This window comes from Nerophis lumbriciformis, linkage group LG17 (assembly GCF_033978685.3).
Source record: "Nerophis lumbriciformis linkage group LG17, RoL_Nlum_v2.1, whole genome shotgun sequence".
Lineage (NCBI taxonomy): Eukaryota > Metazoa > Chordata > Actinopteri > Syngnathiformes > Syngnathidae > Nerophis > Nerophis lumbriciformis.
The window spans coordinates 28,926,478-28,944,168 of NC_084564.2; the positions used below are offsets into that span (position 1 = coordinate 28,926,478).

Sequence of the window (17,691 nt, forward strand, 5' to 3'; positions counted from 1 at the left end):
ACAATGATTTGCAAATCCTTTTCAACCCATATTCAATTGAATGCACTACAAAGTCAAGATATTTGATGTTCAAACTCATAAACTTTTTTTTTTTTTTTTCAAATTGTAATTACCGTTTTATTCGGAGTATATGTCACTCTGGAGTATAAGTCGCAAGGGCCGAAAATGCATAATAAAGAAGGAAAAAAACATATAAGTCGCACTGGAGTATAAGTTGCATTTTTGGGGGGAAATGTAATTGATCAAACCCAACACCAAGAATAGACATTTGAAAGGCAATTTAAAATAAATAAAGAATAGTGAACAACAGGCTGAATAAGTGTACGTTATATGACGCATAAATAACCAACTGAGAACGTGCCTGGTATGTTAACGTAACATATTATGGTATGAGTCATTCAAATAACTATAACATATAGAACATGCTATACGTTTACCAAACAATCTGTCACTCCTAATCGCTAAATCCGATGAAATCTTATACGTCTAGTCTCTTACGTGAATGAGCGAAATAATATTATTTGATATTTTACGGTAATGTGTTAATAATTTTACAAATAAGTCGCTCCTGAGTATAAGTCGCACCCCCGGCCAAACTGAAAAAAATTGCGACTTATAGTCCGAAAAATACGGTAACTTAGAATTTCATGGCTGCAACACGTGCCAAAGTAGTTGGGAAAGGGCATGTTCACCACTGTGTTACATAGCCTTTCCTTTTAACAACACTCAGTAAACGTTTGGGAACTGAGGAGACACATTTTTTAAGCTTCTCAGGTCGAATTCTTTCCCATTCTTGCTTGATGTACAGCTTAAGTTGTTCAACAGTCCGGGGGTCTCCGTTGTGGTATTTTAAGCTTCATAATGTGCCACGCATTTTCAATGAGAGACAGGTCTGGACTACAGGCAGGCCAGTCTCGTACCCGCACTCTTTTACTATGAAGCCACGTTGATGTAACACGTGGCTTGGCATTGTCTTGCTGAAATAAGCAGGGGCGTCCATGGTAACATTGCTTGGATGGCAACATATGTTGCTCCAAAACCTGTATGTACCTTTCAGCATTAATGGCGCCTTCACAGATGTGTAAGTTACCCATGTCTTGGGCACTAATACACCCCCTTACCATCACAGATGCTGGCTTTTCAACTTTGCGCCTATAACAATCCGGATGGTTCTTTTCCTCTTTGGTCCGTAGGACACAACGTCCACAGTTTCCAAAACAATTTGAAATGTGGACTCGTCAGACCACAGAACACTTTGCCACTTTGTATCAGTCCATCTTAAATGAGCTCAGGCCCAGCGAAGCCGACGGCGTTTCTGGGTGCTGTTGATAAACGGTTTTCGCCTTGCATAGGAGAGTTTTAACTTGCACTTACAGATGTAGCGACCAACTGTAGTTACTGACAGTGGGTTTCTGAAGTGTTCCTGAGCCCATGTGGTGATATCCTTTACACACTGATGTCACTTGTTGATGCAGTACAGCCTGAGGGATCGAAGGTCACGGGCTTAGCTGCTTACGTGCAGTGATTTCTCCAGATTCTCTGAACTCTTTGATGATATTACGGACCGTAGATGGTGAAATCCCTAAATTCCTTGCAATAGCTGGTTGAGAAAGGTTTTTCTTAAACTGTTCAACAATTTGCTCACGCATTTGTTGACAAAGTGGTGACCCTCGCCCCATCTTTGTTTGTGAATGACTGAGCATTTCATGGAATCTACTTGTATACCCAATCATGGCACCCACCTGTTCCCACACTGAGGGTGGCCGTATAAACAACTTTAACACTGTTACAAATATGCGCCACACTGTGAACCCACACCAAACAAGAATGACAAACACATTTCGGGAGAACATCCGCACCGTAACACAACATAAACACAACAGAACAAATACACAGAATCCCATGCAGCCCTAACTCTTCCAGGCTACAATATAAACCCCCGCTACCACCAAACCCCCACACCTCAAGCCCGGAAGAGTTAGTGTTGCAAGGGGTTCTGGGTATTTGTTCTGTTGTGTTACGCTGCGGATGTTCTCCCGAAATGTGTTTGTCATTCTTGTTTGGTGTGGGTTCACAGTGTGGCGCATATTTGTAACAGTGTTAAAGGTGTTCGTACGGCCACCCTCAGTGTGACCTGTATGGCTGTTGACCAAGTATGTCTTGCAGTCACTTACGTGTGTCTGTAGAAGCCGCATACAACATGTGACTTGTCCGGCACGCTGTTTGTATGGTGAAAAAGCAGACGCGACGACAGGTTGTAGGGGACGTTAAAGGTAGTGCCATCACGGCACACCCTTAATATTGTTGTCCGGGTGAAAATCGGGAGAAATTCGGGAAATTGGTTGCCCCGGGAGATTGTCAAGAGGGGCACTGAAATTCGAGAGTCTCTCGGAAAAATCGGGAGGGTTGACAAGTATGTTGCTAGGGCGGGATAGCCATTCAAAGAAGGTGAATTCATTAAAAAGTGCATGTTAGATTTTTTTTAAGAAATATTTTCTTGCGGCCCAGCCTCACCCAGTTTCTGCATCCAGTAGCCCCCAGGTAAATTGAGTTTGAGACCCCTGAAATAAAGACTAAACTAAACTAACTATTGCTCACTACTGACCCATATCTTTTCAGCATTCTAACGCATCCAACACCAAAACAACACTTCTGGTTCCAAAGTCTGGCATTTCGTGAGAAAAGGAAGTAGCTCTTGTAGTTAGCGTCATAACATGAATGATAATCATGAGTGGAAGCATGCAGGTTACTGGATGAGGGTGTTGAAAGGAGCTCACAGTCCATCCATCCATCCATTTTCTGGAGCCTGTCTCAGCTACAATCGGGCGGAAGGCGGGGTACACCCTGGACAAGTCGCCACCTCATCGCAGGGCCAACACAGATAGACAGACAACATTCACACTCACATCCACACACTAGGGCCAATTTAGTGTTTCCAATCAACCTATCCCCAGGTGCATGTCTTTGGAAGTGGGAGGAAGCCGGAGTAACCGGAGGGAACCCACGCAGTCACGGGGAGGACATGCAAACTCCACACAGAAAGATCCCGAGCCTGGGATTGAACCCAAGACTACTCAGGACTAGGGCTGAAACGACGCGTCGACGTAGTCGACGTCATCGGTTACGTAAATACGTCGAGGACGTTTTTGTTCGTCGACGCGTCGCATATTTACGTCACACTACCGTCATGGCGGAGCGCAAAGCAGACGATGCTAGCGGTGCGAGCGAGGGGAAAAAAGCACGCCAAAAGTCGTCAAAAGTGTGGGAGTATTTCAATAAACGGCCTAAGAAGAAACGCTACTTTTACTCCGCTACTTTTATCTACATTCAGCTCGCTACTCGCTACTAATTTTTATCGATCTGTTAATGCACGCTTTGTTTGTTTTGGTCTGTCAGACAGACCTTCAAAGTGCCTGCCTTACTGGTGACGTTTCACTTCGTTCCACCAATCAGATGCAGTCACTGGTGACGTTGGACCAATCAAACAGAGCCAGGGGTCACATGACCTGACTGGCTCCGAGCTAACTTCGGGTGTTACCATTTAGTGGTCAATTGTACGGAATATGCACTGTACTGTGCAATCTAATAATAAAAGTTCCAATCAATCAATCAAAAGTGTGAAGGAAAAAAGACCCTTTTTTATTTCAACCGTAAAGACTGACTGCACAGTTCCTGTCTTCACAATAAAAGTCCCGCTCCATCGCGCTTGCGCTTTCAAAATAAGAGTCTCCGAAAGCCAGCGCAAACAAGCTAGCAAGCTACGGAGTTTGCCGCCAATGTATTTCTTGTAAAGTGTATAAAAACGAATATGGAAGGTGGACAAATAAGATGCCAAATAACAACCACTTTCATGTGGTATTAGACAGAAAGGAGGAACTTTTTTTCTCCTCCATTTGAAAACGTGGAAGTTACCAGCACTGCTTCCTGATTACAATCAATGCAAGTCATCAGAATCAGGTAATACACCAACTTATATTCTTGTCTTCATGAAAGAAAGGAATCTATATGTTAAACATGCATGTATAATTATTAAAACACCTTTAACATGTAAACAAAAACGGCAAAATAAATAAATATAAATTATATACTGTATATATCAATGTATGTATATATATATATATATATATATATATGTATATGTATAATATATATATATATGTGTGTGTGTGTGTGTGTGTGTGTGTATATATACACATATATACAGTGGGGCAAAAAAGTATTTAGTCAGCGACCGATTGTGCAAGTTCTCCCACTTACAATGATGACAGAGGTCTGTAATTTTCATCATAGGTACACTTCAACTGTGAGAGACAGAATGTGAAAAAAAAATCCAGGAATTCACATTGTAGGAATTTTAAAGAATTTATTTGTAAATTATGGTGGAAAATAAGTATTTGGTCACTTCAAACAAGGAAGATCTGTGGCTCTCACAGACCTGTAACTTCTTCTTTAAGAAGCTCTTCTGTCCTCCACTCGTTACCTGTATTAATGGCACCTGTTTGAACTGGTTATCTGTATAAAAGACACCTGTCCACAGCCTCAAACAGTCAGACACCAAACTCCACTAACGCCAAGACCAAAGAGCTGTCGAAGGACACCAGGAAAACAATTGTAGACCTGCACCAGACTGTGAAGAGTGAATCTACAATAGGCAAGCAGCTTGGTGTGAAAAAATCAACTGTGGGAGCAATTATCAGAAAATGGAAGACATACAAGACCACTGATAATCTCCCTCGATCTGGGGTTCCACGCAAGATCTCATCCCGTGGGGTCAAAATGATCATGAGAACGGTGAGCAAAAATCCCAGAACCACACGGGGGGACCTGGTGAATGACCTGCAGAGAGCTGGGACCAAAGTAACAAAGGTTACCATCAGTAACACACTACGCCAACAGGGAATCAAATCCTGCAGTGCCAGACGTGTCCCCCTGCTTAAGCCAGTGCATGTCCAGGCCCGTCTGAAGTTTGCCAGAGAGCACATGGATGATACAGCAGAGGATTGGGAGAATGTCATGTGGTCAGATGAAACCAAAATAGAACTTTTTGGTAGAAACTCAACTCGACAGTTTGGAGGAAGAAGAATACTGAGTTTCATCCCAAGAACACCATACCTACTGTGAAGCATGGGGGTGGAAACATCATGCTTTGGGGCTGTTTTTCTGCTCAGGGGACAGGCCGACTGATCCGTGTTAAGGAAAGAATGAATGGGGCCATGTATCGTGAGATTTTGAGCCAAAACCTCCTTCCATCAGTGAGAGCTTTGAAGATGAAACGTGGCTGGGTCTTCCAGCATGACAATGATCCCAAACACACCGCCCGGGCAACGAAGGAGTGGCTCCGTAAGAAGCATTTGAAAGTCCTGGAGTGACCTAGCCAGTCTCCAGACCTCAACCCCATAGAAAATCTGTGGAGGGAGTTGAAAGTCCGTGTTGCTCGGCGACAGCCCCAAAACATCACTGCTCTCGAGAAGATCTGCATGGAGGAATGGGCCAAAATACCAGCTACTGTGTGTGCAAACCTGGTAAAGACCTATAGTAATCGTTTGACCTCTGTTATTGCCAACAAAGGTTATATTACAAAGTATTGAGTTGAATTTTTGTTATTGACCAAATACTTATTTTCCACCATAATTTACAAATAAATTCTTTAAAATTCTTACAATGTGAATTCCTGGATTTTTTTTCACATTCTGTCTCTCACAGTTGAAGTGTACTTATGATGATAATTACAGACCTCTGTCATCATTTTAAGTGGGAGAACTTGCACAATTGGTGGCTGACTAAATACTTTTTTGCCCCACTGTATATATATATATATATATATATATATATATATGATATGTGTGTGTATGTTACTCAGTACTTGAGTAGTTTTTTCACAACATACTTTTTACTTTTACTCAAGTAAATATTTGGGTGACTACTCCTTACTTTTACTTGAGTAATAAATCTCTAAAGTAACAGTACTCTTACTTGAGTACAATTTCTGGCTACTCTACCCACCTCTGCTAATAATGTTGTTGTATGCACACTGTCGAGCGGAAATGGCCTATCATAGCAGCACAACGGCAGCGTTCTTGCCATCACCATCAACTAGTCAATCGTTCGCGTGAGTATACGTTGTCATCATTACACAAAAACATGAATGTGTCATTTGTATCTGCGTTGTAAATTCATAAACTAAAGCACCGTTTCGCTCTGAGAGGAGCGTTTGGCGTGCCTGTTCAGTGTTTACAAAGACGCGCTCCTCTTTAACGCTAACGTTAATTAGTTGTGCAAATACCTTTTACAACATTAACAATTACGTATACTATGTACAAACGAACAATTAACTTTCACTTTAATCATACTATCATTGTTGTGTTATTAAGCAAAATAATCAAAAGTTTTACTTTTGTTGAAATGTTTACACTGTTGTTACAGAATATTTCGTTTTGCACTTTTTTGTATTGGATGTTTATCTTTATTTTTGCACATTTTAGCAAATAAGCAATACTTTTACTTTTGTTGAAATGTTTACACTGTTGTTACAGAATATTTCCGTTTTGCACTTTTTTGAATTGGATGTTTATCTTTATTTTTGCACATTTTAAAGCAAAATAAGCAATACTTTTACTTTTGAAATGCTTATACTATTGCAGAATATTAAGATTTGCACTGGATGTTTACTTTTATATTTGCACATTAAAAGCAAATAAGCTACTTTTAATTTTGTTAAATGTTTACATTGTTACAGAATATTTTGTCATGCTGTTGTCAATGTTGACTGAGTGGCCATACTTTTTTTTTGTAAATAAAAGCCATGCCTTTTGAAAAAACTGGCCTACATTTATTTTTTCATCTTCATTTTAAATAAAAAAAATAATCGGTAAAAGGAAAAATAATCTATAGATTAATCGAAAAAATAATCTATAGATTAATCGATAGAAAAATAATCGTTAGCTGCAGCCTTACTCAGGACCTTCGTATTGTGAGGCAGATGCACTAACCCCTCTACCACCGTGCTGCCCGAGCTCACAGTCTTGATCTGTCATTGGTCAACTCGGACACAGAGAGAACCAACCTCTCAGTGTCAACTGGGATAGGAAGTGTGCGTGGAATGGGTCTTTCTTTAACAGGAAGCCTGGCAAACATATTGCCGCCTGAGACAGTAGCAGTTGAAGGTCCATTGTAAGATAACACACACACACACACACACACACACACACATCCCTCAAGAACAGACATGGTATTTCCTCAGAAGAACTAAAGTAACCTGAGCATCGGGTTTTCTGCGTTTGACCAACTTCCGGTGGTTAGTTAAGCAGAATCGGATATTTCACTTCTTCCTTCTGCTGATGTATCTTGGGTTTTTTTTTCACGACTGCTCTATATACTCATCTTCTAATGCTTCACAGTATCACACAGCTAACAGGGTCACAACAAGAAGGTAAGAAGAAATTATTTCAATAATGTCATCTTCTGGAAAAAAGAGTGTATTGAATATATGGTTGTATTTAATTTAACATTGTGGAACAGCACATGATTACACTGGGGCGGTATAGCTAGGTTGGTAGAGTGGCCGTGCCAGCAACTTGAGGGTTCCAGGTTCGGTCCCCGCTTCCGCCATCCTTGTCACTGCTGTTGTGTCCTTGGGCAAGACACTTTACCCACCTGCTCCCAGTGCCACCCACACTGGTTTAAATGTAACTTAAATATTGGGTTTCACTATGTAAAGCGCTTTGAGTCACTAGAGAAAAAGCGCTATATAAATATAATTCACTTCACACTTCACTTCACACTTGGACAATTCAACATGTCCGAAAAGGAGTAGGTAGAATCTCAGAGAATACTAATAATTTGTTCATATTATTGTCATGATGATGTTTTGTTTTGTTTTGACTCCATCAGTTTTGTTTTCAGCACCCTTGAGTTTGTGTGTTTTGGTTGCCATGGGTGCTGACTAGTTTTACCTGCCTCTGATTAGTGTCGGGGACGCTCACCTGCTTCCGGGCATGAATCAGAGAGCTACTTACTCCCGTTTCTCGCCACCCTTGGTCTGGCTTCCTTGTTTGCTGTAAGCAACAGTTACGTTGGATGATTACTTGTTTCTATGCTTTTGATCCCTGTGCTACGTTTCGCCTGAGCTCCCCGTGCTATCGGCACGCTTGCTTTGTTTTGTTGTTGACTGATTTATGAGGAATAAATCATTGTCTTACCTCCACACTGCATTCGGAGCTCCGTCTGTATCTTGGGAGAACGACCCACGCATAAACATAAGACCCAATCATGACAATTATGTGTTTAAAACGTCCGCCTACAGAGCCCTCTAAAAAAACCTCCAAAAACTGCCAATAACGCTCCACATGCATGCTGGACCTGCATATATTAACCAAACTTGTAGCGACATTTTTATTGTAAGAGCTAACACAGAGGAACTACTTTCATGGTGTAGTGACACATCCCCTTGCTCACACTGCTCCTCCGACCACTGGCGATTAGCCAGATGCTCGCTGAGCTGTTAAAAATGTTTGTTGTGACTTGCCATAAAATCAATAGGAAAGTACACTATATTGCCAAAAGTATTTGGCCACCCATCCAAATGATCAGAATCAAGTGTCCTAATCACTTTGCCCGGCCACAGGTGTATGAAATCAAGCACTTAGGCATGGAGACTGTTTCTACAAACATTTGTTAAAGAATGAGCCACTCTCAGGAGCTCAGTGATTTCCAGCGTGGAACTGTCATAGGATGCCACCTGTGCAACAAATCCAGTCGAGATATGCAAGCGTCGGATGCGGTGGTGTAAAGTTCCAGTGAAAGGAACTTTGAATGCTCCAGGATACCAAAACATTTTGGACAATTCCATGCTCCCAACCTTGTGGGAACAGTTTGGAGCATGACTGTGCACCAGTGTACAAAGCAAAGTCCATAAAGACATGGATGACAGAGTCTGGTGTGGATGAACTTGACTGGCCTGCACAGAATCCTGACCTGAACCCGATAGAATCCCTATGGGATGAATTAGAACGGAGACTGAGAGCCAGGTTTTCTTGACCAACATTAAAGCGCTTTTGGAAGAATGGTGGAAAATTCCTATAAACACATTCCGCAACCTTGTGGACAGCCTTCCCAGAAGAGTTGAAGCTGTAATAGCTGCAAAAGGTACACCGACATCATATTGAATCCTATGGGTTAGGAATGGGATGGCACTTCAAGTTCATATGTGAGTCAAGGCAGGTGGCCAAATACTTTTGGCAATATAGTGTAATTCTGGGTTATAGATCATGTATCTCATATGTATCGTAGAATGTTGTGGAACCAAACTGGGAAGTTGGTCAACATTTAAAATCTACACGCTATCAACTTGACAGTCGACACCATATGGCTCTCAACAAATGGAACGCGGTAGTCCATTACAACATCGCTAGGACACATTTGTATCTGAAGGGCGAGGATTATTCAGAATTTAGTAGGTCAAGAGAGAAACAACATTCCATCAGTCGGAATCCCAATGAGCGTAAAAATCGTAAATCACTGTGTTATCTTCCTATTTCAAACGTTTAGCGCATAGCAACCGAGACGCTCTATGAAATTAATGCGCCAAGGAAAGGAGTTTCGGTAATGCTTAAAATACTGTAATATTACATGTTATCATGAATGTGTTTGCTATTACATTGCATACATACAAAACCAGTGAAGTTTTTCATACATTTTAGGAAATTGAAGTCTCTTGTATCACTACCCACTCTTCCACAAGTGGCGTCAAAAATGACCCTAAGCCAGGGGTGGGCAATTAATTTTTACCGGGGGCCGCATGAGCAACCCGAGCACTGCTGGAGGGCCACAGCGACAATATTTCAATTAAATTTTGCTCAAATTATTTTTGATATACCGTAAGATAAATAATAGTAATAATAATATTTTCATTTAACCTAACTTATCTTTATAAAAAAGCAGATGGCTTTTGATGGTTTTGTCTTTAACACTTCCTGATGTTTAATACAATGCAAAAATTTCAATTTCTGTCACTTTATCATGCATCCTCTTTGTTGTGAACGTATCACGCCTTTAAGGTGATTGGCGAAGAAGGAGGAAGTGTTGCTGTTGCGGAAATAAGGAGTGAGGATAGACGTGCGTGTGGAAAGAACGAGATAAGTTGAGCTGTGTTAGTATAGGTTGCTCAATAAAAGTTTGAAAAGAGCGTCAGACTTGGTGTGCACTTCTTCTGGACGCTACAATTGGTGTCTGAAGTGGGATGAAATGCCTCCCAGTTCGCCTTGCCATCAAACCTGGGAGTCTTCATTGAGGGTGGAATTCTCCCATGCCAAGCAGCGTGCGCTGCACCTGTAGACGCTGCCTCTCTCCTTCCACCCTCTCTCTCTCTCTTTGCGACGAGCTCCTCACGTCCGGGATTCACACAGACACGGCACCTTAAGTCCCCACTCAGTGTTTTTCCCTCCCGTTCAATCTTGACAAAGTCGCCAGGAAACATTGTGGCACGTAGCAGTATGCTCACACTAGCAGCGGCAGTATGCCCAAAGTTTTACTTCTGACACCAATTGTAGCATCCAGAAGAAGTGCACACCAAGTCTGACGCTCTTTTTAAACTTTCATTGAGCAACCTATACTAACACAGCTCAACTTATCTCGTTCCTTCCACACGCACGTCTATCCTCACTCCTCATTTCCGCAACTAAAGAACACAACATCAACTTCAGCAGGTCGTTACACTATATTCTTAAACACAGCAACATGTGTACCACAAATTAAGCACACGGCTTTACCTTTAATTTTTAATCTTTAATAAAGAAATACTTGGCAGTCCATGTCTTGTTGAAAACACGCCATTCGTCATCAACTTTTCTTTTTTCAGCGTCTCGGGGATAACCGGGCATCACTTGTCGCTGTGCACCTTCACTCACAGGTTACACACGGACATACGCCCATAAATAACACTTTTCAAAATAAAAGCGGTACAGTTGTATTGCACGCACGACATAAATGTTTTTTTTTACATTTATTTTGTAATTTGTGATTGCCGCTGTTCACATTCACTCACTCACACACGTGCATACGTTCACACGGAAGTAATACAAATAAAGCTTTTCAAAACAAAAACAGCACCGTTGTACTGCACACTCGATGTAGATACTTTTTTAAATTTATTTTGTAATTTATGATTGGCCTCACGCGGGCCGGACAGGGACGTACAAAGGGCCGGATGTGGCCCGCGGGCCTCAGAATGCCCAGGTCTGCCCTAAGCAGTTCCTATAAATCCTCTGACATCAACATCTGATGTGAGCAGTCTCATCACCTAGTCCAGGGGTTGGCAACCTTTACCACTCAAAGAGCCTTTTTGACCCGTTTCACAAATTCAAGAAAACAATGGGAGCCGCAAAACTCTTTTGAAATTTAAAATGAAATAACACAGCATACAAAGTTTTTTTTGCTTTGTGCTATGTATAAACCACGCACTGACAGCGTCATACTTGCCAACTCTCCCGATTTTTCCGGGAGACTCCCGAAATTCATGGCAACTATTCTATTGTATGTCTGCTGATTTTCACCCTAACAACAATAAGCGTGCCGTGATGGCACTGTCTTTAGCGCCCTTTACAACCTGTATAAACAGCGTGCCAGCGCAGTTACATGTTGTATGAGGCTTCTGCAGACACACAAAAGTGACTGCAAGTCATACTTAGTCAACAGCCGTACAGTTCACACTGAGGGTGGCCGTATAAACAACTTTAACACTGTTAGTAATATGCGCCACACTGTAAACCCACACCAAACAAGAACGACAAACACATTTTGGGAGAACATCCGCACCGTAACACAACATAAACACAACAGAACAAATACCCAGAATCCCTTGCATCCTTAACTCTTCCGGGCTACATTTTACACCCCGCCCCCACCCCCACACACACACACATCAACCCCCCCACCCTCGTGCGTCGGTTGAGGTGGGCGGGGTTTGGTGGTAGCGGGGGTGTATGATGTAGCCCAGAAGAGTTAGGGATGTAAGGGATTCTGGGTATTTGTTCTGTTGTGTTACGGTGCTGATGTTCTCCCAAAATGTGTTTGTCATTCTTGTTTGGTGTGGGTTCACAGTGTGGCGTAAATTAGTAACAGTTTTAAAGTTGTTTTATACGGCCACCCTCAGTGTGAACTGTATGGCTGTTGAACAAGTATGCGTTGCAGTCACTTACGTGTTGCATCCAACATGTGACTGACTGTACCGGCACGCAGACGCGACAATGTTAAAGACAGAGCCATCACGGCACGCCCTCAATATTTTTGCCCGGGTGATAATTGGAGAATGGTTGCCCCGGGAGATTTCCGGGAGAGGCACCGAAATTCGGAAGTCTCCCGGAAAAATCGGTAGGGTCAGCAAGTATGCAGCTGAGCCGCATCAGAGGGATCAAAGAGCCGCATGCGGCTCAGGAGCCGCGGGTTGCCGACCCCTGACCTAGGAGGTCATTTTTACAAAGCAACATAAAAAACCCAAAGCCAGTGAAGTTGGCACGTTGTGGAAATCGTAAAATAAAAACAGAATACAATGATTTGTAAATCTTTTTCAACTTATATTCAATTGAATAGACTGCAAAGACAAGATGTTTAATGTTCGAACTGAAAAACGTATTTTTTTTTTTGCAAATAATAATTAACTTAGAATTTAATGGCAGCAACACATTGCAAAAAAGTTCTCACAGGGGCATTTTTACCACTGTGTTACATGGCCTTTCCTCTTAACAACACTCAATAAACGTTTGGGAACTGAGGAGACACATTTTTTAAGCTTTTCAGGTGGAATTCTATCCCATTCTTGCTTGATGTACAGCTTAAGTTGTTCAACAGTCCGGGGTCTCTGTTGTCGTATTTTACACTTCATATTGTACCACACATTTTTAATGTGAGACAGGTCTGGACTACAGGCAGGCCAGTCTAGCATAGCAGTTTTCAATTGGCTTCACTGCAGCAGGAGGCATCTCTGTTCCATTCTCATCATACAACCCTTCTTTTCTTTTCAGCCTTCCCAGGACAAAAGCCTTGAAGATGTACAGTTCGCTAGCTAATGCCTCCAAGTGTATTAGGGATACCAGCGTGACCTCAGTGGTGTTCCCCTACCTCTACAGCATCATCTTTCTAGTCGCACTGGCACTTAACTCTGTAGCTGCTTGGATCTTCTGCAACATCCCAAACACGTCAACATTTTTGGTCTTTTTAAAGAATGTGGTTAGTTCCTTTTGTTGTTGTTTTTTTTACACCACACACAACTGTGTGGAGTTGTTGCAGACAGCTTACATGTGATATTTGAACTCAACAGGTGGCGGCTAACTTGTTGATGACTTTCACAATCCCTTTGAAGATTATAACCGATGCTGGTGTGGGATCGGTGAAACTAAGAGCCATCTACTGCCGTTACTCTGCGGTCCTTTTCTATATCACTATGTACATCAGCATCATCTTCCTGGGCCTCATCAGCCTAGATCGATACATGAAGATAGTCCAACCTTTTGGAAAAGACGTCTTGCACCGGATCAGGCTTGGTCAAGTGATCAGCGCAGCTGTCTGGGTCACTGTCTGTTCTCTAGCACTCCCCAATTCGATTCTAAGCAACCAGCCACTACGCTACAATGGAGGACAAGTGAAGTGTACCTCCATGAAGAGTAAAGCGGGCCTGACTTGGCATGAAGGATACAACTACTTCTGTCAGGTATGTAATAAAACATGGCTATTCAACTACTGTAAATAGCGCTGCGGTCCACATTTTCAGAAAGCTTTATTTTTTATTTTTTTTATTTTATATATATATATATATATATGTATGTATATGTATGTGTATATATGTATATGTATATATATATGTATGTGTGTGTATGTATGTGTGTATATATATATATGTATATATATATATATATATATATATATATATATATATATTTTTTTTTTTTAATCAATTTAATATATTTAACTTATTCTGTTAAATTATATATGGGTACGCGTGTATGTGGGTGTGTGTACGTTTGTATATATGTATGGTGAAATCTGTGTGTATGTATGTAGGTACATACAGGTAAAAGCCAGTAAATTAGAATATTTTGAAAAACTTGATTTATTTCAGTAATTGCATTCAAAAGGTGTAACTTGTACATTATATTTATTCATTGCACACAGACTGATGCATTCAAATGTTTATTTCATTTAATTTTGATGATTTGAAGTGGCAACAAATGAAAATCCAAAATTCCGTGTGTCACAAAATTAGAATATTGCTTAAGGCTAATACAAAAAAGGGATTTTTAGAAATGTTGGCCAACTGAAAAGTATGAAAATGAAAAATATGAGCATGTACAATACTCAATACTTGGTTGGAGCTCCTTTTGCCTCAATTACTGCGTTAATGCGGCGTGGCATGGAGTCGATGAGTTTCTGGCACTGCTCAGGTGTTATGAGAGCCCAGGTTGCTCTGATAGTGGCCTTCAACTCTTCTGCGTTTTTGGGTCTGGCATTCTGCATCTTCCTTTTCACAATACCCCACAGATTTTCTATGGGGCTAAGGTCAGGGGAGTTGGCGGGCCAATTTAGAACAGAAATACCATGGTCCGTAAACCAGGCACGGGTAGATTTTGCGCTGTGTGCAGGCGCCAAGTCCTGTTGGAACTTGAAATCTCCATCTCCATAGAGCAGGTCAGCAGCAGGAAGCATGAAGTGCTCTAAAACTTGCTGGTAGACTGCTGCGTTGACCCTGGATCTCAGGAAACAGAGTGGACCGACACCAGCAGATGACATGGCACCCCAAACCATCACTGATGGTGGAAACTTTACACTAGACTTCAGGCAACGTGGATCCTGTGCCTCTCCTGTCTTCCTCCAGACTCTGGGACCTCGATTTCCAAAGGAAATGCAAAATTTGCATGGTTGGGTGATGGTTTGGGGTGCCATGTCATCTGCTGGTGTCGGTCCACTCTGTTTCCTGAGATCCAGGGTCAACGCAGCCGTCTACCAGCAAGTTTTAGAGCACTTCATGCTTCCTGCTGCTGACCTGCTCTATGGAGATGGAGATTTCAAGTTCCAACAGGACTTGGCGCCTGCACACAGCGCAAAATCTACCCGTGCCTGGTTTACGGACCATGGTATTTCTGTTCTAAATTGGCCCGCCAACTCCCCTGACCTTAGCCCCATAGAAAATCTGTGGGGTATTGTGAAAAGGAAGATGCAGAATGCCAGACCCAAAAACGCAGAAGAGTTGAAGGCCACTATCAGAGCAACCTGGGCTCTCATAACACCTGAGCAGTGCCAGAAACTCATCGACTCCATGCCACGCCGCATTAACGCAGTAATTGAGGCAAAAGTAGCTCCAACCAAGTATTGAGTATTGTACATGCTCATATTTTTCATTTTCATACTTTTCAGTTGGCCAACATTTCTAAAAATCCCTTTTTTGTATTAGCCTTAAGTAATATTCTAATTTTGTGACACACGGAATTTTGGATTTTCATTTGTTGCCACTTCAAATCATCAAAATTAAATGAAATAAACATTTGAATGCATCAGTCTGTGTGCAATGAATAAATATAATGTACAAGTTACACCTTTTGAATGCAATTACTGAAATAAATCAAGTTTTTCAAAATATTTTAATTTACTGGCTTTTACCTGTATGTATGTGTCGCTGCCCCGGTGTGCATTGCTGATCGCGGCGCCGGGTGCTGAGGTGCCGTGGCATGCCGGCTGTGGGCGCAGGGCTGGGCCCTTATGGCTTTTTGCCGGATGGGATGCCAGGTGGGCGGGGGGGGCCTGGACGTGCGGGAAGGGCTGCGGGGTTTGGTGGCGTTGGGCACTGTTGGCGACCAGGCCTCTTGTTTATTTTTATTTTATTTTATTTAAAGGGTTTATTTTTATTTTATTTTTTTCTTTTCTTTCTATTTTTTTTATTTTTTATTTTATTTTATTTATTTTTTTTGTGTTGTGTATGTATGTGTTTGTGTAAATGTGGGCTTATGTATATGTGTGTGGGTGTATTAATGTGTATATATGTGTGGATGTGTATGTGTATATGTATATGCATGCGTGTGTATATGTGTGTATGTATATGTATATGTATATGCATATATGTATGTATATGTGTATGTGTGTATATATGTGTGTATGTATGTGTATATGAATGTGTAGGTGTGTGCATGGGTGTGGATGTCCGGTGGCTCAATTGGCCTGGCTGTGGATGAGTTGGGGTAGGTGGGTTGGTGGCCTCGGTGGTAGCCGGGGGTGTGCGTTGTTGTGGTTTACGGGGTCGGTCGCTTTTTTGTTTTGGTTTCGGCGGCCGCGGGTGTTTGCACTGCGGACGGGCGGTGGTGGTGATGGTTGCTGCGGTGATACCAGCGGTTGGCATCGCTGTGTTGGGTTGGAGTGGTTGGGGGACTGTGGCTGGTGTCTGTGCGCTTGTGGGGTTGTGGGGCTGGCTGGCGTTGGCTTGCCGGCTGGTTTGGGGGCTGGCGTGCGGACGGGATGCATTGGCTTCTTCCCCCGTTGGGGGGCTCCTTCCCCTGGCCGGGACTCGTATAGGCACGTTGCTGTGTGGATGGCCGGGATGCGGTGTTTGCATTGGGCGTGGGGGCTGTGCAGTTTTTCTGCGTTTGGTTGCCGGTATGGGCTCTGCAGGGTTGGGTTGGGGCGGGCGGGGGCTGGCTTTGTTTGGCGGGGGGAGGGCTCGCGTGGCGTCACGTTAAAGTGGTCTGGTGTGGGTCACCGGCTGTGGCGGGGGGTGGCGGCCTCCTGGCCGTAGTTCCTGGTTGTCGAACGCGTGGACTGGGGGGATGTCCGGGCCCTCTACTCCTCCTACTTATAGCGCACACAGTCACACATATATAGGACTTTGGGGATTGTCCTGCGGGGAGGCATGGCGGGGGGTTGAGGATGCCTCCAATGGGGCTCCAGTCCTCCTGTCTTGTCCCCTGCTCGTCCATCCCTCAATCTTAGCTGCATATTAGACGCTTAGGATTTGGGGGGCTTGGCTTGGTTGGGACCCACCATGACCTTGATGTCCCCCAATTTTAATCGCATTATTAGTTCCCACAAGCATACATATCTCACTCACGCTACAGTACACACATCAATAGGGACTGGAGGTCGGCTGTAACGGCTGACCTCCTAATTTTAACTACACAGTAGACACTCTGGGGGCCTTGTACACATGCATGGGGGGATTGGGGTTCGGCGCACCCCTCATTGCCTCGTCGGCCGGCGGGGACTGCGGTCTGGTGGCCTGCCAGGCTTTTATTCATTTATTATTGTTATATATTTTTTATTTATTTTTAATGTATTTATTATTTTTATTTTTATTATTTACTTATTTTTATTTTATTTTATTTAAAAAAAAATATATATTTTTTTAAATCTTATTATTTATTTGTGTGTGGCGTCGCGCGGGTCTCACTTCCTGTTGGGTGGGGTCCGTGCCCGTGTGGCCCGACCTTGCGCTGTGGGGTCTCTGTTGGTGACTTGATGTGGTGGCGGCGCAGCCCCCGTGTCTGGTCTGGATGCTGTGTCTCGGTTGTTTGGGCGGTGGTGTGTTTGTGCGGGTTTGGGTTGGGGTGGGGGGCCTTTTGGTTGGGGGGGGGGTGTTGGTGTCTCTTGTTTGCGTGTTGGCGTTCGGGCTGACTGGCGGGCTGGCGCCGGCTGGTCTCCGTGGTCCTGGTGGCGTGT

The 17,691-nt window shown here is 42.9% G+C and overlaps 1 protein-coding gene across 3 annotated transcripts in view; it reads left to right on the forward strand.

The window, feature by feature from the left end:
* The window catches only part of p2ry13 (purinergic receptor P2Y13), a 49,727-nt gene that overhangs the window by 24,405 nt on the left and 7,631 nt on the right, over positions 1-17,691 (forward strand). For 2 of the 3 annotated variants that reach the window (XM_061973032.1, XM_061973033.1), the window contains 2 exons: positions 13,017-13,221; positions 13,313-13,702. In XM_061973032.1, coding sequence (XP_061829016.1) covers positions 13,042-13,221; positions 13,313-13,702 — 570 coding nt within the window. In that variant the 5' untranslated portion in view covers positions 13,017-13,041. Of the gene's footprint in view, positions 1-7,231; positions 7,430-13,016; positions 13,222-13,312; positions 13,703-17,691 lie in introns of those variants that run through there. The other variant, XM_061973031.1, reaches the window with a different exon arrangement.